The 22,264-nt window shown below is 39.7% G+C and overlaps 1 protein-coding gene across 1 annotated transcript in view; it reads right to left on the reverse strand.

Annotated features, from left to right (window-relative positions):
• TANC1 (tetratricopeptide repeat, ankyrin repeat and coiled-coil containing 1) overlaps positions 1-22,264 on the reverse strand; it is a gene marked incomplete at its 5' end in the record, with an annotated part of 64,301 nt that overhangs the window by 31,361 nt on the left and 10,676 nt on the right. The window contains 6 exons of the mRNA XM_015814736.1: positions 1,728-2,335; positions 3,486-3,652; positions 7,037-7,268; positions 9,828-9,979; positions 15,190-15,468; positions 16,547-16,672. Coding sequence (XP_015670222.1) covers positions 1,728-2,335; positions 3,486-3,652; positions 7,037-7,268; positions 9,828-9,979; positions 15,190-15,468; positions 16,547-16,672 — 1,564 coding nt within the window. The remainder of the gene's footprint in view (positions 1-1,727; positions 2,336-3,485; positions 3,653-7,036; positions 7,269-9,827; positions 9,980-15,189; positions 15,469-16,546; positions 16,673-22,264) is intronic.

The raw sequence follows: 22,264 nt of genomic DNA on the forward strand, positions 1-22,264 counted from the left end.
TATTTTGTTCCTCAAAATAGGAGGAAATCATATCTTCAGGTTTGCGGAATCATCAGAGAGGTTTCCTGGGCCACAAAAAGATAACTCTGGGTTGACTGCAGACTTGGGGCTGCAAGTTGCCCACTCTTGGCTAGCACAATCTGCCTTTCACAAGGTTATTGTGATAAATGCTTTTTTGTTCTGAACTGAAAGACACCTCGAAGAAAATTTGTTGTTGTTGTTGTTAGTTGCGAAGTCGTGTCCAACTCATCTTGACCCCATGGACAACGTTCCTCCAGGCCTTCCTGTCCTCTACCATCTTCTGGAGTCCATTTAAGCTCACGCCTACTGCTTCAGTGACTCCATCCAGTCACCTCATTCTCTGTCGTCCCCTTCTTCTATTGCCCTCAATCTTTCCCAGCATTAGGCTCTTCTCCAGTGAGTCCTTCCTTCTCATTAGGTGGCCAAAGTACTTGAGTTTCAACTTCAAGATCTGGCCTTCTAAAGAGCAGTCGGGGTTGATCTCTTCTAAGACTGACCGGTTTGAACGCCTTGCAGTCCAGGGGACTCGCAGGACTCTTCTCCAGCACCATAGTTCAAAGGCCTCAATTCTTTGGCACTTAGCCTTCCTTATGGTCTAACTTTCACAGCCATACATTGCAACTGGGAAAACCATACTATACATACTTTAGTGGTATTTAAAGGTTTTCACACATGCAACTGAACTTTCACTATTTTTATTTTGAACAATAATCTCCCCCAAAGTCACATCACACTGTTTTTAAAGTACGCCTGGGTTTCAGCCATAGCTTACTGTAATTTTTGTGGCATGAAAACTCATCCAAAGACCTGCTAGAGCCTCAGTCAGTGTTATGTTTGTGTAGTTAAGAAAGCCTCAAAGGATAGCCAAGCTGAGCACTAAATGCTCGGAGCTAGGAAAGAGAATTGTTAGGGCTGCAGCAGCGCGGGGACTAGCAAGCAAATGATACATCTGCTTAGCAAAATAGACCTGATGAAGTGCATTTCTCCAGGAGCCAACATGTTCATTCATTCTCCTTCATTAAATTTTGAACTGCTTCTAAATTTAGAGCACCAAGCAACATGGGCCCATAAATCTCAGAGAGCTGAACTTTTTTTCCCCAAATGATATGAATGTCAATGTAGACATCAATAATAATTTCATTATAGACCGTACCCAAATTTATTTACGGGATTCAGAAATAACAACTGGGGTGGAAAAATACTTATCAATGCCCCAAATTCAAAAAGTTAATAAATTCCTCCAATGGGTTCCCTCCTTCCATATTATTCTAGATGATGGGCAGCTATATACATGTTTGGAATGAATAAAATAAAATAAAAATTCTGTCTGTCGAAGTGTCTTTAATCTCTGCAAAGACTGATAAAGTCTTGTCTGAAAAGATTTTGGTAAAGGATTTTCAATGCTGGGCAGTCAAACTAACTAGCATTACAGCAAATGAGAAGATCATCCTTCCTGTTACTAAGGTTTAAAGTGCAGAATCTAATAATTCATCCTTAATGATTGTAGGACACTCTACTTTTGGTTATGTACACTTCTGAGTTTTTATTTTTCAATTTCATGTATCTTTCAACCAACCTAAAGTGTAAAATATTATGGCTCATAAAGCTTTTTTTTTCCTTAGAAAACACGTAGCTAGTGTCATTTTCTCTCTTACAGACTGTAATATAAGAATTATCAACAGTTATTAGTATCTACTATATTTTACCTTGGTTCACACAAAAAGTCAGTGCTTTCACCGTCTGCTCTCCAAACAAGCCATTCCCTGAAGGAAGGATGGCAGAACATCCGTGTCTTGTCACGCCTTTTTATCAGAAAGCCTGACAGGGCCTCCATCCTCTGTGAGAACTCTTCCCACTCCTGTTCACCATGTATCTGGCCAGCACTAATTGCTTGGAAGATCTGGTCATCTGTCATTGGGTGAAGGGATGCTAGAGCCACATTCAGCACCGGCAGGGCTCTTTCGAAGGCCGAATTTGTCATGAATTTCATGTTGCACTGAAGCAAATAAAGCTCAGAAAGAGATACTGGAACTACTTTGTAACTTGCACTTTTAATCACCAGGTGACCCTTCTGGAAGAGATCTAATGTCAATTTCAGATAGAGATAAGATCCCATGCTCCTCAAGATCAAGTGGTTGCTCACTTTCCCAATAGTCGCGGCATCAACTTTTCCATTGAGGGAAATATTGTTTACTATATCCTGGCTGGCATTGATCCTGTACTGAATATATGCATTTAAATCAGACTGTACTTCTTTGTTGTCTGAAAAATCATCCAAGGAGATTGTGAAGAAAGGATGTGAGCTGGTTATTTCCTGCATTAGAGAAGGAAGAAGAAATAAGTACTTTGCAGCACTTGTCAAACTTCATAATTATAGCTATTGATTTTAAAACCATGCTAAATTAAAGCTGGTGAAAGTTGTTTAAGTGAGAATCAGAAAGGTTTAGCACTAGTGCAATTCTTTGGTCTAACAATACCTCTAGTCATTTCCTGTATTCATATAGACAATTAAATATCTTAATATCGAACAAAACAAACCCAGATTTCTTATATACACGAAACAAATTAATGCATTTATTCTAGTCTGCATCAACGGTTTTATATAAAAAAAAGCATTCAAAATATTTTATTTGCACTCAAAAATGGTAAACTTTGATACAGGTCAAGTTTAATAACTTAACAGTGATTGACCCTAACCCTATTTTTGTGACCAAACAAGAGTTTCTTAAAGCTAAAGGCCCAATTTACAATAACAAGGAGATATACAAAACAATGAGACATCTTATGTTCATGAAAAAGAATTGGAACTGGGATGCTTTATGCTTTAATAGGGATCAATTATTTGACGTTCTGACATACTGTACCAATAGCCTTCCTGATTAGGCTCCTACCATGGTCAAGACTGGATAGTGAATCCTGCTCTAACCTGATCCCTAGCACTCTTCAATTCAGAGATTTAGAGTCTAGATCTTGAAATCGGATTATATTGGAGAAAAGGAATTTAAAAAATAAAACTTTGAAACCACAGATGTTTCATAACAAAAGAGAAAATGAGAAGAACAACAGAAATTCTAGCTAAAGGACCTGTGTGGGACTTGCATCAGGTCACTGCAGCTGTTTCAGAATGCTACACCACTCTCTCAGCTGCCACGTTTTAGATTTTGCTAAGCATCCTTGTGAGTCAAACTGATCCACAGTGGCATTGGTGTGGAGCAACATTTAACTACACAATGAAAATGCTTGAATACAAATATTACAAACCCACAACAAATACACTATGACCTTTTGTACAAACCTCCACAGCGTATAAACTATGATGATGGCCATTCCTAGGTATGTGTGATTTGTAACAGCAGAAACTGTCACAAGAATTCAGATTAGTCCTTCCAAGTAAAATTTTCTGTTCTGAGAGTACAATGTTATTAACAGAGCAAAAACTATACCACCATTTGCTTAAATATTACCTGGAAGTTTGTTCTTACGGTCACGATCAATTTTAGCCATGGTGGAAATTTAGAAATAATATTTGTGATGAATGAAGAAACTGTATCCCCATAATCAGGTTTATGAAATTCAGCTTCATTTAAGCCATCTACCAAAATGATGCATTCTTCTTCTGAAATTTTCTGTTCTGAAGGACACGATTGTGAAAAAACAAAAGAGGTAAGAACATTTATTAATATATTGCAGCAATGTGATTTCTGGTTAGAAAAACAAGTATTCATGTCCCTTCATTTTCATATATGGAACACAGGATGAAGCAAATAATAAAAGGCTATTTCCTCTTGACACACCTAGGCCTACTAATTTAAATATAAAAAGTGCATTTTAACTATTTTCTAAGAAACCTACACTGAACATTCCTTTACTAAAAAGTGACATAGCTAAATGTTATTTTACTGTCTATTAAAGGGGACTTCTTTCTAGTAAATCAGATCAATCTATTCAAATGTTTGCCATGAATCTACTATTCTGAAGTTAAAAGAGCTACCCACAAAGTTATTCTATTTTAATAAGGTAGATAGTTAATAAACTAGATTTTTTTAAAAAAATAAGTATTTTAATTTTAAAAGGAAAAACTAATGTCCCACTCTGCCAATTTCCCAGAAACGTACTCATACTTTTGAATAGTTAAAATATTTTTAAAAAGAAAAAGTCCTTTACATGTTAATAGAAATACTTAAAATAGTTCACTCAAGCAAAATGTTACATTTGGCAATAGTACTAATTTAAAAACTGACAACAGATTCCAAGATATTTATTTATAAGAAGGCAACATGCTTTAATGTGCTTTCATCCCCGGAAAAAGTAGCTCCTACTTGCCCAAATATTTATAGCGTGTCTAGTTTATGTTATTTCTTATGCAGCAGTATAATCTATCAACATATTACAAAAGTTCTCAAGGTGTGATATCTTTGTTTTTGTTCTATTTGTAAACATTACAGGTAATCCCCGAGTTACGAGCGTTCACTTAACGCTCATTCAAAATTACGTGATGAGCGCCCCCTAGTACTTACAAGCAAATCCCGAAGTTACGAATATTGCAGCACCAAGGCAGTCGTTCGCCCTTACGAGTGACTGCAGTGGCTCTGCAATATTCACTCTGGTTATTCCTTCCTTCCCCACCCCCTCCCCGGGTCTCCCTAGGCACCAGGCCTTCAATACTCACCCTATGAAGATCGAGATCCTCTGCTTTCTTGGCTGCTCCAGGCCTTCGGTGCGTTCACAGAGAATGAAGGCCTAAAGTAACGCAAGATCATGTGAGATCAGTGGGGTGAGATCTCACGCTACTGATCTCACGTGATCTCATGGTACTTTAGGCCTCTGTTCTCTGCAACAGAGAATGGAACCGAAGCTGGGGGACACTTCCTCGTTCCTCTGGATCTGGGCTCCGGAGGCGTTTTCCAGGCCCGATCAAGCTGGGGGGGGTGTCCTGCGGAAGCATTCGCCGCCCTCAGATCCAGGTGGCAGCGGCCTAGAAAAGGCCTCTGGAGCCTGGATCGGGCCGCAGGGGGCACAGAAGCGTACCCAGGCTTCAGATCCAGGCAGCAGCAGGAACCGCAGCAGAGAGGAGACGGATCTTTTCCAGGTGAGTCCGGCGCGGCAGGAAGGAAGGGGAAAGCATGCGGTATCTTAGTGGGTCAGGGAGCCTTGGGGGCCTGTTCCATCACTGGGCCCTCCTGGTCTTCCCCACCCTGAGATACTCATGTTCGCTTAACGTGCTGCGTGCGTTTTAACGAGCAAGGGAGTAATCTTGTTTGAGGTACGAGATTCACTCTACGAGTTTTTGAGTTACGGGTAGAATGGGCAGGCTCCATTCCACTCGTAACTCGAGGACTACCTGTATTAAATACACATTTTAAGCACACACTATCATTAATTACAACCTATAGCACTTCTTTGTATAGAAGGATGTAACTAAAAAAGGTACAAATATTAACATAAAACAATACTGACACAAATTCTATAATTCACTAAAATGGTCAATGAGAATAAAAAAGCAACACAGCACTGAGTACTTCATACCTTCTTGAAGGAACCCAAACATCCCATTTTAAATTTACACAATGGATTATAGACCCAAAAAATAAAATAAATACTGTATTATATAGTCATTTTAGAATCTCAGGAACAATCAAGAACATTATCAAGCACGAGAAAAAAATGATAAGTGTTTTATCCACTTAGATATTTCATCAAAAAGTGGCTGGTATTTAGCTTCAATTTCTATCTAGCAGATATACTTAAATGAACGGATAGCAATTGTAGCTCGTTTTATCTAGTGTGTGGCAACCTTGCTAGAAGTATAATGGTTACAAAGCATTTCTAGACTGTGGAACAAACATCTGCACGGTACCCACTGCTGAGGTTCCATTTTGCAAATGGATGCACAGCGCCTCTCATGAATAATTCGTGTTTCCCATTATTGTATAGATCAGACAGTTTGGAAGCACACCAATAAATATATAAAACTTTTGATGCTAATGTTCATTATTAATTTAAGATGAATATATCAACTGTCTCTCTCGTATCTAATAAATATATACACAACCTGGGGAGCTCCCTGCATTCACAGCTCCTGCTTGAATAGAAAGTATCATCTGTGGCAAGACGGCCTTTGCACAACGCCATCTGGCACATTAATTGCCTTCTTTCCTAGATTTGGGGGGGGGGGCCTTCAGATAGTCATTCATGCCTTAGTCACCTTAGTTACTGAGCAGCTTTCCACGGTGTGCCCATGTAACACCTCTGCTTCATGAGCTGCATTGGTTACCAATATGCTTCCGGGTACAAGTCAAGGTGCTAATTTTTACTTATAAAGCCGTATATGACATATACATGACAATGCCATCTCTAGAACCCTTCTCTCTTGCAGCACCTGCTTTCTGGAATGGGGTTCCTGAGAGCCAGATGCCCACTGTTTAGAAGAGCTGTGAAGCCCAGGGAAGGGAAGGGAAGGGAAGGGAAGGAACGAGCAAGGAAAAGTGAGGTCCCTCACTTCTTCATGCTTGCTATCTTTTAATAATTTATTATTTATTGTAATATCTTTTGATTGTTGTGAGCTGCCCAGAGTCCAACAGCATACAAGTTTAATTAATAATAACAGTAGTTAAAGGTGCTGAGCTTGTCCAAGTTTGAGACCTGAGCACTATGCAATGGGGTGAGCTCCAGTTCCTGCTCACCTAGCAGTGCGAAAGCAAGCAAATGCGAGTAGATTAAAAGGTACCACTTTGGTGGGAACAGTGTTTTGTGTGCCTTTGGCGTATAGCTATGCTGGCCACATGGCCCCTTGGCCAAGAAACAGAGGTTAGCCCCGCGCCCTAGAGTCAGACACGACTGGACAGGGAAACCTTTACCTTTTTTTTTTTAACATCATCTCCATTCTGTTTCACTCTGTATAGTATTCGTTGTCCTCTTTCAAAGAAAGGAAAATTCTCCAGTGTTCCCCAGTCCACTGCTATGAAATACTTTATATACTTTTCCATATTGCCTACATGTTTGTTTCCCGGCTTACCTCTCCTAAGATTCACTAGTGGTTCCAACACGCCTCTTCTGAATGCTGCCACAGGATCTTGAACACAGGACCTAAGGCTAAGCATACTTTGTAGGTGTGGTTCCTTTATCAAGAGTTCTCTATATGCTGTTAACTGAGGTGACCGGCAAAGTAGAGCTGCGATACTATGCACAAATTCTGGGACAAGGCATGTGTAAGTGTTGTCAGCTTGGCAGTAGTGATAGGCAACGACCTTTAAAAAAAAAAACTGTTTAGAATTTCTGATTGATAACCACACAAAATAACGAAAAGGAGAATCCCATGCTGAAATGCACTCCAATTTTTCCTTAAACCATCTGAGACATAAAACTCGGAAGAATATTCAAACTGTATATGTAGATCTCAATGCTCTAGTTCAGGGGTTCCCAACCAGGGGTGCTCGCACCCCCTGGGGACGCGAGATGATATTCCAGGAGGTATGGAAACTTGGGTCTTCAAAATTGTAGCGTATATGCATAATTTGTTGCCCTTATTTCGAACTTTTGTAAGGGGTGCGAGAATATATCAGAAGCGTTCTAGGGGTGCAGGATATAGAAAAGTTTGGGAACCACTGCTCTAGTTTTAACATACTATCTTTAAAACTAGCATATCTTTTTCTTCAGTATGCATGCATATATTTTTACCCGTGTTTCCCCGAAAATAAGACCCGGTCTTATGTTATTTTTGCCTCCAAAAGAGGCACCAGGTCTTATATTTGGGGGGTATCTTACCCGTTTATCTTAGGACCGCCGGAGCCAGGCCTTCCCACTCCCTGACACCTTCCTCACCTCGTCAGCCCACTTCTGCAGCCGCTTGCCACTGCTCACGCACATTGCCCAGGCTTCCATTTTGCCTTCCGGAAAGGACTCTGCAGCCTAGAAACAAGCTCTGGATTGATGCATGCGGCGCCCTCAGCTTGTTTCACTGCCAGAGGCCTTCCGGAGGCCGGGGGCAATGCGCACAAGCTGTGGTGGAGTGGCCACAGAAGAAGTAGGCCGGCGAGGTGAGGCAGGTGTCAGGGCGTGGGAGGCCTGGCTGTAAGTGTCCTAAGGTAAGCGGGTGCAGGGTGCGTGGGGGAGTTCCTCCCCATCCTAGCTTGATTTTTACCTGTGCACCTCGCCCACCTTGCGCAACCAGGTCCAATGGAGTGAGTAGGGCTTATTTTTGGGGTAGGGCTTATTTTCGGGGAAATAGGGTACATCATTAGCTAAATATATCTGGCCTGCAGCGTTGTACATCTAATATAATTCACTATGCAACAGTTGAGTGATTTATTTTTATTTTTTGCAACAGCAGAATCACAATATGGCATTTTTTTTCTTAACTGTATAAATTCACCTATAAATATCTCTATAAAACATTATTTTTCTTTTCCAAAACAAAAAATCTTCTGTATTACATAATATAGCACATATTGATGTAAGAGGTTTAAAGAATATTCAAGAAACAGTTAGGATGGAGTTCTTAATTTATGCTTGGTATTTTACAGAAAGTGTTAAAAGTCCTTTGAAAGTCATGAGATGTAATTCATTTGATGGTCTGTATTTAGAAACTCATCAGTTTCATCCATTCTACAGAATATTGTCTTATTCAAGAATACATATACATTTTGCCCCCTATTATATCAACAAAACAGGACTGGGATTAGATGCAGCTAATTTCTCATCCTTTCACTTTATTTAAGGAAGCCAAAGAACTTTTTTGGCAATGCAAATTGCAAACAAAGCTCCCCACCACTAATTAGGATCAATTATTCAGCAGGAGAAAATGTTTAAAAGCTTCTACCTTCCATCCTATAATCTTGGTCAACATCAGAGATCCTGTGCTGCACACTGGAAGAATTTACTCTGTACCCAAAGCCAGAATAAATAGTTAAAGCAATAGGAAATAAACATGGCTCCTTATTAACCCCACTGGGGAGTTCCTACCAATACGTAAATAAAACCAGAAAGTTTTAGTTCATGTATTCAATAGAGTGGCAGCCCAATCCAGTGTACAGTCTGCCTTTTTGTTCATTTGTTTGCTTTTTAGCAGAAGGCTATTGGTTGCTGACAATCATCTCTATCTTTCTTTGAAAGTGTGGTATCAAAGAATTAAATCATTGTCATGAACCTCCTTTTGGATCCTCCACAGTTTAGATACATTCAGTTAGTGAACTCACAGTAGGGACATTCAATTTAATTTCAGCAATTGTACTCCATTATTCAGAAATACAGCTGAATTCCACAGAGTGTGAACCCAAGTAAGGGTGTATAAAACTATAGCTTTAATTAAATTAAAATTACATTAAATTGCATTAATGTGTGTGCTTTCTATCGAATTCTAAACATAGCATAGCACTGAGGATGACAGCATTAGGATAATAGTTACATAATATTGCTTTAAGTAAATACTTCAACACCAAAGCAAATCCTCTTTTATTTCCAATCCTTTGCAAGGCTTTCCTATTTTCACAATCCTTCCAACCAAAGTAAATGTATTAGAATTATCCCTGGTGCAATCTGCTAATTCCAGTTTACATAACTGTTAGATAAATCAGTGACGAACACACTGTAAGCTGCTAAACCCAGTGTTTTATTTTCCCCTTTTTCTTCCCAATAGATGAGGAAGGAAATTATATCGAATAAACTGGGGGGGGGGGGTAGTTCCTTTTGGAATTACAGATTAGCCCTGCCAAAGTCAGATAGAAAAAAACACCATGTTCACAAACCATGGCTTTCGTATTGTCATAAACCTGGGGGGAAAAAACCCAATTTAGTATTAAATGTGCTACCTTTGATGCAAGGCGTCTAACTGATTCATCCATTTGGTTCTGATGTTCCTGAGCAGGAGGACGGGATGAAGTTTTGGCTGGACTGGTTCCAGCTGAAGGAACCAGAGATGGGGGGAGCTGGCTGAGAGGAATCTCCTGACAAGGATCACTGGCTGCAGGGGAAGAAGCNATGCTGGAGATGTTTAGACTTCAAGAGAAACCTAAACATGGCTTGAATTTTGTGTTCTTTTCTCAGGTGTTACCAGTTATGACTCCACTATATAGCTTCTGGCTATGCTTCCCTTTGGAGTCTTCTGGTAACAAAATCTTGGCACCAGAAGTTAACTGAAACAAAGAAGTGGATTACAGAAAGGGCAAACACACATACAGACACAAACACACTTTCCCCCCCCCCGCTTCCACAAAATTGTGTCATGCTACACTGATTTTTGTTTGTATCTTCATGCTAGAATTTTTAAAACAATCACATTTTGTCACACAATCTTATTCTAAAAAGGCTACAAATGAGCAAATGGTAATAGATACCATACATGTGTGGGGGGGGGAGAGAGGGAGAGGGAGAGAAGGAGAGAGGGAGAGAGAGAGAGAGAGAGAGAGAGAGAGAGAGAGAGAGAGAGAGAGAGAGAGAGAGAGAGAGAGAGAGAGAGAGAGAGAGAGAGAGAGAGAGAGAGAGTATGACACATAATGGAGCTCAAGAGTAGTTAGAAACCAGCCAAGAGCTCAAGACAAAAAGCACTCATGCTACAAGTACTGTATGGAGACAGGATCTAACAAATAGATGATGAAATAGGACCTTTCCTTCTCTATCTTTCCTTCACATCCATTCTACCCTCTCCTTAAGTCCATCCCAGTTTCAGGGACCCGGTTAAATGTGGTGATTAGCTATGCTATGAACAGAATAGGAGGGGAAAGAATGGCAAGTTAGAAGCAGAATTTGTGCCAGGCTCTGATCATTAGTATCAACTGAATCAATTTAAATTTTGTATAAATTCATCTTGTGAAACAAAACAAATAAGTTAAGTATTGAATCTGTGGATTTGCCAGTGAGATAAGGAACATAGGATAATTTCTTCTTTTCAGTATATGATTTACAGACTTTCCACTTTTTCCCCCCTTTAATTTAGAGTGTTTATTTTCTCCTTTAGCCCCACAGAGCTCCTTGGGCATCTTTTAAAGTGTTGATCTTCTGGCCCTTCCACAATTTTATCTGTAGCTAACAGCCTCTGGCTGAAGCTCTGTGTCCTCTCTTCACACACCAGTTTTTGCATCATTTCTGGAAACAGGATAAATAGCTCCCTGTCACCAGCTGTCAAATCCATCCGGCACGTATAAGATGGCACCTAGAATCCTATCCATGTGGATAAAAGTGGCTGACATACACTGACTAGGATCTGGACGTGATCCACACACTTTTCACTGAAGCCTGCGGGAGAAACTGCTCTTCAGTTTCCTTGCCAAAACACAATCCAAGAAAATGGCAGGCGGCATCATCAGCACAATGGGTCTTTCACTTGCTCTCCCCCCCTCTTCCTTTTTGGATTCCTCTTAATTTTCTTCAGACTTTTCTTTTTCAAGCCACTTTAGCTTCTTAACCTACATCTTTCAGAACTTTTTCCAGGATCTTTATGAAAAAAAGCATACTCCAGTGTACGGAACCACATCTTCATCTCCCATCCAGGCAAATAGGAGTAATCTTCCATTAAGCAAGTGGATTGCATAGTTCATAAGGAGATGAACTTTGCAGCCAAACAACTTTCACATTTAGTCCAAAAAAGACTGTTTACAGTACCAGGTAGTCCTCGACTTACGATCACAACTTCAGCCTAGAATTTCTGTTGCTAAGTGAGAAATTTGTTAAGTGAGTTTTGCTCCATTTTACGATCTTTCCTGCCACAGTTAAGTGAATCACTACAGCTGTTAATTAGTAACAGGGTTGTTAGATGAATCTGGCTTCCCCATTGACTTTGCTTGTCAGAACGTTAGAGAAGGGGATCACATAACCCCGGGACACTGCAACTGCCATAATTACGAGTCAGTTGCCAAGTGTCTGAATTTTGATCATGTGACCCTGGGGATGCTGCAATGGCTGTAAGTGTGAAAACGGTCATAAGTCACTTTTTTCAGTGCCGCTGTAACTTCGAACAGTCACTAAATGAACTGCTGTAAGTCAAGAACTACCTGTACAAATCAAGATACAATTATAAATGAAAATTAAGCCAGAAAACACATATGTGGCAAAAACTCTTAAACATCTGAAGTTAGCAGATTAAGAAAAAAACATTCATTAATCTGCTGAAACAGAAAAGTCTTTGATGGATTCCAACTATCAAAAGTGAAGGAGATAGGGACTTCCGGTTTGCTGCCGCAGACGCTGCGGATGCTTGGAAGGCGAGCTCTGTCTTCCACGTCCGCTTTCGCATTGCTGGGGGACCCTGGAAAGGGTCGCAAGTCACCCTGTAAGGGCGACAAGCAAGGAGGAGATCCCCGCTTGATTTCAGGAGGGCGGTAGCCCTTCCGCTCGATCCGGGGCAGCCCTCCAAATCGGCGGACGAAAGACCGGCCATAGAAATATGGCCCATCACTAAGTTGCAGACAGACAAAGTCAAATTTACCACCAGGCACCTACAAAGCAGCACGGACGAGACAGGGTGAGATCTGAACCTCTCTTCAATCCTAATTATTTTTTCCACCTGTATAAGCTGCCCAAAGTATTTTCCCCCTGTGGAGAGAGGGAAGGGAAATTCTATCCCACCCTCAGTGGCGACTGACTATCCAGGGAAATTCTATCCCACCCTCAGTGGCGACTGACTATCCAGGGGAGTTTAAAACGCTGAAAAAATAACTTGATTCTAACCGGATTTTTATCTTTCTAAAATTTGAGGACTAAAAGATTTCTTATTCTTATTGAAGATTTGGGTTTTTTACTTACAAAAAAAGAAGTAAAATTGAGAAAGAATTATAAAAAATTTGGACTTAAAAAAAAACAAAAATCTTAAATGGTATGGGTGACATCTTGTGGTTAAATCTGATATTACAACTTGTTATTGTCTAAAAGAGACTTGGCTTGAAGCCCAGACCATAGATAAGACTTTTGCAACCTTGGCAGATATCAGCTGTGAGAAGCCCAGCTGTATTTTATACTCAGTGACAAAATTATTTTCATTCTCTGATTGTAAAGCTTTTAATTTAATACATTACTAAGAGAACATGGAAGAATATCAGGAACAGATTCTTTTTATGTTGAAAGCAATTTATGAAACTATTCTTACAGCCACTGATGAAATAAGAAGCTGCAGAAAAGAACAAGATGTCAGCCTAGTTATACGAACCCAAACTTTGATTACAACTAAAGAACTAACTACACAGAATATAATAGAAGAACAATTAAATATTATGATAGAAGATTCAACTGATCAACAAACAATAGAAAACCCAGAAAAGGGACTGACAACATTGAAAATGGAAAAGATGTTCTATATAAACCAAAAGAAACCTGAGGATCAAAAAGAAGAACAGACCGAAGGGAAGATAAACATTCCAGGACAACTACATCAAGATGGAAAAATAGAGAGACAATTTGTTAGCCCTTCCCAAAAAATGGAGACTGGATGGCCTTTTTTTTTTTTTATCTCAAACAACATATATAATAACAGAGGGTGAACTATTTGATGACTTAAAAGCACAGATATGGAAGGCGAGTTGGCAAAGAAAGAAAGCTAGAATAAGGCTGAAGAAAATTGGGGTTTTGACTCATTAGTGAGGATTAAAATAGAATATACTTAAATAGACAAGATGTGTACTTTGAATACTAGATTTTGTTATGGACTGAGATAAAGATTATTGATAAATGTAAGAATGTTATTTTTATTTAATTGATATAATAAGAATTGTATTAGTTTAAACATGAGACAATAAATACTAAGGGGAAAAGAGAGGAAATATTTAATGTGGTAGTTTGAGACTTGCACTAAAGATGTTTGTATGTCATTGAATTTTCGATTAACCTAGCCGCCACGTTGCTTTTTAAATACTTAAATGTAAAATTAGAAAATCAATAAAACATTTTTTTAAAAAGTGAAGGAGATAGGGAAATATTCAAAGCAGGATTCATTTTGTTATTCTGGCACCACAAGCAAGAAGGCTCATGAAATCAACTTCTAGGATAAAAAGCTTTTAACCGCAAGCCACAATTAAAATGACATCTCCTTTTATCAAACTAACCTTGGGGAGGGGATGATCACTATCCACAAATGTCAGTTGGATTGCATGATGTCAGGAAGCAAATTACATCATTTGCATCAAACAATATAACTTGTAATTAGATGTTATTATGCAAATGACATAAACAAGTCAATGACGTAATTTGCATCACGTACACAATGACAGCATCGCTCCAATGACATAAATTGTTATGGTAATTTGGAGTGTTGCGTGCAAAGCCTGTTGCAGCGAAGGACAGTAAAAGAGGCTCCCTTCCATCTTTGGGAAGGGAAAGGGAAAGGATTCAGCAGGCTGCACATGAGCAAAATTAAGATTTTCTGTGTCTCTCTGATCTTGTGAAAGAGTTTTAATGGTATTAAATATTTTAGGGCTTATATTTGCAGTTCTCATCTGCTCCCCACCTCAAAATTGGGGTGGGGAAATTTTGCCACCCATTTTGATTCTGAAATCAGAAGGCAGCTCCAGACAGCGGGGTGGGAGGGAGAGCTTCACGTACTTCTGTGCTAGGAAGCATCAAGCAGTACCTACTGAATCTCAGGCAGGTCTTGAAGATGACATACAATGTGAATACAGGTGGTCCTTAACTTAGGACCATAATTGGGACTAGAAGATCCATTGCTACCCACGATGGTTTTTAAGTGAGTTATGCCCAATTTTACCACCTTTTTTGCCATAGTTGTTAAGTGAATTGTGCATTGTGAATTGTGGCTTCCCCCGTTTAATTTAAATGTCTGAAGCCAGCTGGAAGGCGATCTCATGACTCTGGGATGCTGCAACCATCATACAGTCTGGCTGCCAAATGCCTGAATTCTGATCACGTGACCGTGGGGATGCTGCAATGGTTTTAAGTATGAAGACCAGTTGTAAGTCCCTTTTTTTAAAAGTTACCTTTGAACAGTGACTGAACCAACGGTAATAAATTGAGGACTACCTGTAGACAGGGGCTTGTCTTTCCATATTAACGGGGCGGTGATGGTAGGGGGAGAATAACAATTTTATGATTGGTTAATGGAAAGTTTACTACCCTTTAGGAACGGCAATCCATATAAGACACATTTACACAAAAAGCATATATACAGCTCCACTTTATGAATTAAATATTTTTTTCCCTTAAATAGAAAAAAAGAAATTTCAAACCTACTTTTGGGAGAAGCAGAGCTGGTGGAAGCAATTTGCCGCATGCGACCTCCATGGCAGCTCAGTGCCACAAGCTTGGAAATAATAGCCGTCTTCCCAAATCCCACATTTCCAATTACAACAGCTCCCCTCGTCTCCGTCTGCTTGGGATTCTTCAACTTTTCTTCTATTGTCTGAAACAGCCAATCTCTTCCAACAAACACAGAGTCTGTTGTTATGCTTGGCACTTCAAACAATAATGGCTTTAGCAAAATATCTTGAGGCTTATATGGGACAAAACGTGCTAAAAGAAGGAAAGACTTTATTAGAAGACAAAGCAATGAAAAAACAGGGTTGTTGTTTTGTTTTGTTTTTAAAAAAAGAACTTAAATCCTACAGAAACATCTCTAATCTGCTTTGAAATTCAATAATCTAACCCAGATAGAGTGAGTCAATTTTTTTTAAAGAAAAAAAACATATTTGTCCAGACCGTCCCATTACTCCCACATGACTCCTCCTTCCAACAGGAATACTAAACAAATCAGGAAGCTAGGCTCTTTAATGAGCTCACTAGTTTTTTCATCCAAAATGCTCTTAGTTTCAACGATCATGTTCAGTAAGCCTTATCCTAATTCTCCTGAATAAATGTGTGTTTTAAGACTTAACAGAAATGAAGGAGGATTAGGGAAAGGATGGGGATCCAGCACTTATCATATAAATTAGAAAGAGAAGAAGCAGCAGAACAAGTCACAAGATCCGAGAATACCTAATTTGAAAATAGACAGCACAAAGGGGAAAAATATGGCAGGAAATCATAAACCCAGGTATCATCATAGTCCAGTGCCAGAGGCGGCACTCAGAGCCCTCTCTGTGGGCACGCATGCTGTCGTCCCAGCTCCGCCACCCCTGTGGCCCCCTCCTCACCAGCAGCCCCCCTGGAGGAGAGTCATCCTGGGGGCAGCCTCAGTGGAGCAGCTCAGCCAAGGACATGGCAGCCGGGCAGCAGGGACAAGACTCCGCCCTCACGCCCCATCGCGTACAGATGATGCTGCGGGGTGCGGACAGAGGGCATGGCTGCCATGACGCTGCTGGGCCGCCTGGGCGATCTGCTGTGGCGGGCCGTGGAGGTGGTGGGTGGCCCTGCGGGTAGGAGGGGGCGAGGCGGTTTTTGGGCACTCGGTCTCTAAAAGGTTCGCCATCACTGTCATAGTCCCTATTTTTTTTCAACGGAAGTTCGATTTGAGGCGGGATAAATCAGTTCTAAGAAATGTCATAAAGAAGGAAACAGACTTCAATTGCACCCTCTGCAGTTTCTATTGGTAGTATTGCCTTCTAAAAAAGGATAATGATCTTTTAAATTATGGCTTTGGCATAGGTCTTACCTTTTATTTCTTGCTGAACTCTCCCTCCAGCAGTGCTGTGCCAAGGTAAGCGAATTGAGGTCCGCAAAGGAGTATTCCTCTGTCCATCCAAATAGCTCAGATCTTCAAGCTTTGTGGAACTTGTTGCTGTAACGGGAATAGCTAATCAGAAAGGTAAGAACTGAACAAGCCTGAACGAAAGGATCAAAAATACAAGTATATTCTTATGTAGCTCCAAAAAAAGGAAGCCACACTGTATGTAGTGTATCTGTTTTTCATGTTCAAGCATGGATTATAAAACCATCCTCAGATAGTAAGGGCCTTGCATGCTACCACATATTCTTATAGCGTTGCCGTAATGGGTCTTGGAAAAAGCTGATTTGCATGATGTATTAAGTATCACTCTATATTTGGATATTTTTAAGTAGGAAAAGTATAAGGGTTAAAATAAAATTAAAAAAAAACACTACTTGACCCTGTCAGTTCTTTGTTCTTAATTCTACATAAGAAATGGAGGAAGAGGAGGAAAAAAAGGATCACGATTATAAAGCCATGGTTTGAAGCTATATTCACTCTCAGGAAAATATTCAGCTATTACTCATACAAAGGAAGTTTATGTCTAGTTGTCAAGCTAAGACAAAGAACATTTCTTTCTTTGAGGAAAATGTGAAATTAATATGTTCTCTAGTATTCTTTGGAAAAACTGATATAAACAAGAAACAACAATAACAACAACAGCAGCAATGATCTTTGAAATGTTTCCTTGTCAGAACCACACAACTGCTTTGGGCAGTTTTGTCACTCTGAAAATAGAGCCTTGAACTTTCTTGAGTATGAAGTTAATTAAGAGTTAAATTACTATTCTCTATAAATATGTCAATCATAATGTCCTATGATCCTAAATTTTAAGAATTTATTATGCTTCAAGTGATTGTCGTATTATGAAATACCAGATACTCAAGACATATCCATGTTCTTCTTTTGAAGACATAATGTAACCAGAAATATTTTGTAGTAGGGAATAAATCTGTGTATGAAAGCCACTTTTACTATGTATAACTTCCTTATTTGTAAAAAAAACATTTTTCAAATATCCTACATCTGCCTAAATTGCCTGGGTCAAGGCTCCTTTCTTTCAATTAAATATATGATTTGTGGTATGTATTTTTTAATATAATGTAACATTGGAAAGGGTTTAAGACTGATTGACAATTGGGCAGTATCTGACTCAATTTTAATAGGATGGCTGACGTTCAAATCATGTATTAAACTTTCTGCTTTTCTATAATGCAAGATAGCTGAGATGAATTTTGAGTCAATGGATATCCAAAGGAGGCAAGAAAGACTTTGTGCAGCATTTGACAATAAACTATTATTGATGGTATTCCCAGCCTCACTTTTCCAAAGATAATTAATCATAAAATCTTTTCAAGAGATTGGGAAACAGACTGGTGAATCTCAGAATTAATAGCTACCTCAAAGGATTAATAAGAGGAGTCATATCAAAATAGAGAGTTCAGGTCCAAACCAGAGACCTTTTACCCAAGTCCAGGTTTTTGCTTTTTTGGGAAGGTGGAGAGGCAGGGGAGGAAGATTGCTATACAATAGCACAACCTACAAAGGTGTAACCTTCAAGAATCTTGCCATTTTAGAACTCTAAGTTATGCAGTAGAAATCCAAGAAAAACCATGGTTAACATTTATATATAAATTAGGGGAGAAACCCCAAACCTATCCAACTGTAATAAGTGGGCTATCCGTAATCATTGAAACATTTCTCATTTACTGGGTGGATCACCCAAGAGCAGAGACTGGCTAGTAACAATTAACATCTTGATATTTGTGTAATGTTTTCCAAAAGAGCTGAACACACTTTATGATATAATTTAGTTTAGAGATTTGGATAATTTCCAGTATCTTGGCATAAGGGACTATTCCCATTTAGCTCTTTTCCATTTAGGCAACATCTACCTGACTACTATGTCACATTTCTCAATTATTTCCAACTGAAGTAACAATATATATCATGGCATAGCTCCATTTCTCAGATAAACTGAACAGCAGAATTAATTTTTAAAGAGTTCTGATATACATTGTAGTAAAGACAAAAGTTCATTAATTTAAAGAGATTCCAAGTTTGTTTGCATGTCGAAATTGAAAGCCTTCAACTCTTACAACACATCCACATACAAGTCTGGGAATTAAGATATGTATACAAAAGATTTGTATACAAAAGCTGTCCTTAAACTGGAAGATTTTTTTAAATTATTCTTCCTATTAAAAAAAACAAAACTAGAAATTCTGGAGCTATTTCCAAAGATTTAAGCATCTTTAAGCATTTAAGCATCATTTAAGATTTACTAAATACTGCTATAGAAGAAAGAACAAAAACTAGAAAAATCAAAGTCAAAAATAAGAAAGTTGATAAAACACATCAGAAAAGCAAACGAAGTCAAAGTTAGCTGTAATAACGGTTGCATAAAATGACAATAATTAGGGTTTTTTTATGCATATCAGAAAATAAGGGCTTGGAAACAGAAGTAAATTTGATGAAAAGAAGAGCTGTCCTATTACTTCTCATTGTAGAGCAAGAAAGCCACGTTTTAACATTAGCTAAATGCAATTTAGCAGACAGCAAAATGCTGTTTAAGGGGAAGGGATCCACGCTGAGAGACACCAAGATGAATTATGAGCTTTGTCATTCCCACAAAGAACACAAAGCAGTTCATCTCAAAGAAGCAACACTACAACAAGCGAGAGGGAGTCCTTGAACTCCGATGCAGCTTCTTTCTTCCCTTCTTTAGAATCGCCATTCAAGGGGCAGGCTAAGATCCAGCAGCTCTTATCCATGCCTGGATTGTTCAAGCAGTGACATTTACAATGGAAAAGGCACCTCCTTGTCTAAGTGGGCCAATTGCATTAAGAGGGAAAAGAACTCCAGGGCACTCGTTTGAACTTGCGGAGCCACTTCAAGCTGGAAAGAAAATTGGAAAGCAGAGATCCATGGAAATGGGCCTCTGCCGTACACTGGGGGAGAGGAAGGAGGTCCAGTGGGGATCCAAATCTCTCTACAGAATTACAGAAGATGCAAGGTCACCTCTGGCTGACTCATTTGGCTAACAAAAAGCATGAAAGCAACCCCAAAGAGGAAAGCATCGATAGCTTTACAGAAAGTTCTTAAACTTTGTGACATTGTGATAGTCTCTAAAATGATAAATGAATTTGTGTGATCTCCCCTTGAAAAACACTCAACATTAACTAACTAAATAAAACTGCTGTGATTGGCGCGTGGCTTTGACAAACGTTTCGATCCATGGGTTTAGTCCTCTCTCAAAGGTTGCTTCAGGTTTTTGCTCCCCAGCTTGCCTAGACAAGCCCACTGCAGGTTTGCCCAGCAAAACAGAAATGAGTTTTGACAGCTGCCCTGCTTTGCCTACACAGACTGATCTCCTTTAAAAAGATCAGTTTTTAAAGGTTATTCCTCAATTTGAAAGTGACCACTTCCCTCTCTTTAAAACAGTGGTTCTCAACCTTTTTAATGCCGCGGCCCCCAACCGGTCGTAAGTCGAGGACTAAACCGGTTGTAAGTCGAGGACTACCCAACCGGTTGTAAGTCGAGGACTTTCCCTGCCTGGGAGCACCGCGCATGCATGGTTCCGCCCCCTGCGCCGGCCGAGGCGTAGCTGGCAAGCGGCAGAGACGGAGCAGGCCGACCACCAGCTGGCCCAGCCCAAGGGAGGTAAAGCACCCGCTGGAAAAGGGGAAAAAAATGGCGGACAGCCTTGCTTGGCGACCCCCGTGAAATGGTCGATCGACCCCAAATGGGGTCGCGACCCATAGGTTGAGAACCGCTGCTTTAAAATGTATTCCTCTGCAGTCTCTTGCCACATTAAGCATTCCCAAAGCTGGAGAAGGCAATAATGCAGCAACTATCCTAAGAGCAAATTCAGGATACAGTTCTTTCTTTTATGTGCAGAGTCCTGAATTAATCTTACACTCCTATGACAAGATGCAAGAGAATACTGTAAGCTGCTGGTGTGGCATGCCTGCGGCTCCCGGCCCTGGGCGACCAGTGCAATCACACTGCTTTTGATGTGTAGAACAGCAAACAGCTTCCTCTCTTGCAAACCCTACCTCTCCAATCTCTCTGCCCAGTGGGGGAAAGGAAGGGTCGGGCAAAGGAGAGATTGCCACCGAAAGATTTTTTCCTCCCCCCTACACAAACAGCTTATAGTTATTTATTTATGTTATGCATATGGCATAACAAACATTGACTTACAATATAAACTAATATTTCACCTAAATTAAAAACACATAAAATATGAATAAATACATAAAAAGGTCTATATTCAGATAGCAATGTCTAGGTCACTAACCACTGAAGCGCAGCATTGTTTGTCTAAAAAAAAAATCAGAAACTTAAGTGGTATATACCCTCAACTTACAGTCGGTCACGATGTGATCTACAGTTTGATGTGGGACCCTGCAGTCACACTGAGGCAAGGATGCTATACCCCATTTATACAGTGAATCTCAGCAGACACCGTGTGAAGTGCAAATCCTATTCAGGATTGTTCATTGCTGGCAAGGCAGAACCTAGCACCTAGGATCATCTATATACTATGTGTCTTCTTTGTCCGGGCATTGGGCAACTGATTTGGCTTATACCATTTAGCTTATAGTACTCTCTTACAGTTTCTTCCTCTCCAATCTCTCTGCTCTGCGAGTAAGGTGAGAGGAAAGGTAAGACAAAGGAGGGATTGCCTACAAAATGTTTCCTCCCCTCACCCCATAGTGGAGAGGTTACAGAGGAAGAAATTTCAAGAGAATAAGCTGTTGTGTCCAACCAGGCACAGGACAATGCATAATGGCTGTAATGGAGATCATGTGGCTCAGGGATGCTGCAAAGGTTGAAAATTGACTGCAAATTAATTTTTCCACACTGCTATAACTTCACATGGTCACTACATGAATGGTCAATAAAAGAGAACTATCTGAATATGAGCACCAACCTTATTTAATATCAACAAGGCGGGTATCTAAGCGGGGATGAATTGTAATCCCATTGCTCTAACTTTTATCTAAATGTCGATAAGATTACCTACCAAATTTCCACTTTCATATTCTTAAACTGGGAGATAAATTTGTTTCCACTTCATTATAGACAGGGTGGTAATATTATGTGGGACTCAGAAGGTCCTTTATGCAATTCTGCAGGAAGAATATATTGGGAATTAACTACCAAAAGACTAAAATCATCAGTTTGGCTAGAAGACTTGAAAGTCATGCCAGGCATATAAATAGGCACTCAAGCAATCATGTAATTTGAGCGTCATTTTTCATACATTCATTAAGTAGGGTACTTCATGCCTCCGATTTAGCCCAAAATGCTAAAATCTGTATATATTCCGTCTTCATTTCTTGCAAAAAGAAGATGATAATTCTATTCCTGCTGCCCTCAAATTATTTGCAATAAAAACATTGGCACAGATGCTGTATTATACACAGCTGGGCCATCCTCTGGTTTAGGCTTACTGAAGCAAGTTCAATCCAATGGACTGACATTTCATAGCAACCTCATCAGAAAAGCAAGGCATGCTATTGAGTGACCAATGCTTAATATACTTCTAGCAGTGTGGACAAGCTCTTCTCATTAAGGCAACAATCCTGCCCATCCATCCTATGACTGCTATATTTTTACCCAAGAATGAACTATATGAGCCATAAATATAGGGGTGAG

The sequence above is a fragment of the Protobothrops mucrosquamatus genome, unplaced genomic scaffold (genome assembly GCF_001527695.2).
Source record: "Protobothrops mucrosquamatus isolate PMUCROS unplaced genomic scaffold, P.Mucros_1.0 scaffold279, whole genome shotgun sequence".
Taxonomy (NCBI): domain Eukaryota; kingdom Metazoa; phylum Chordata; class Lepidosauria; order Squamata; family Viperidae; genus Protobothrops; species Protobothrops mucrosquamatus.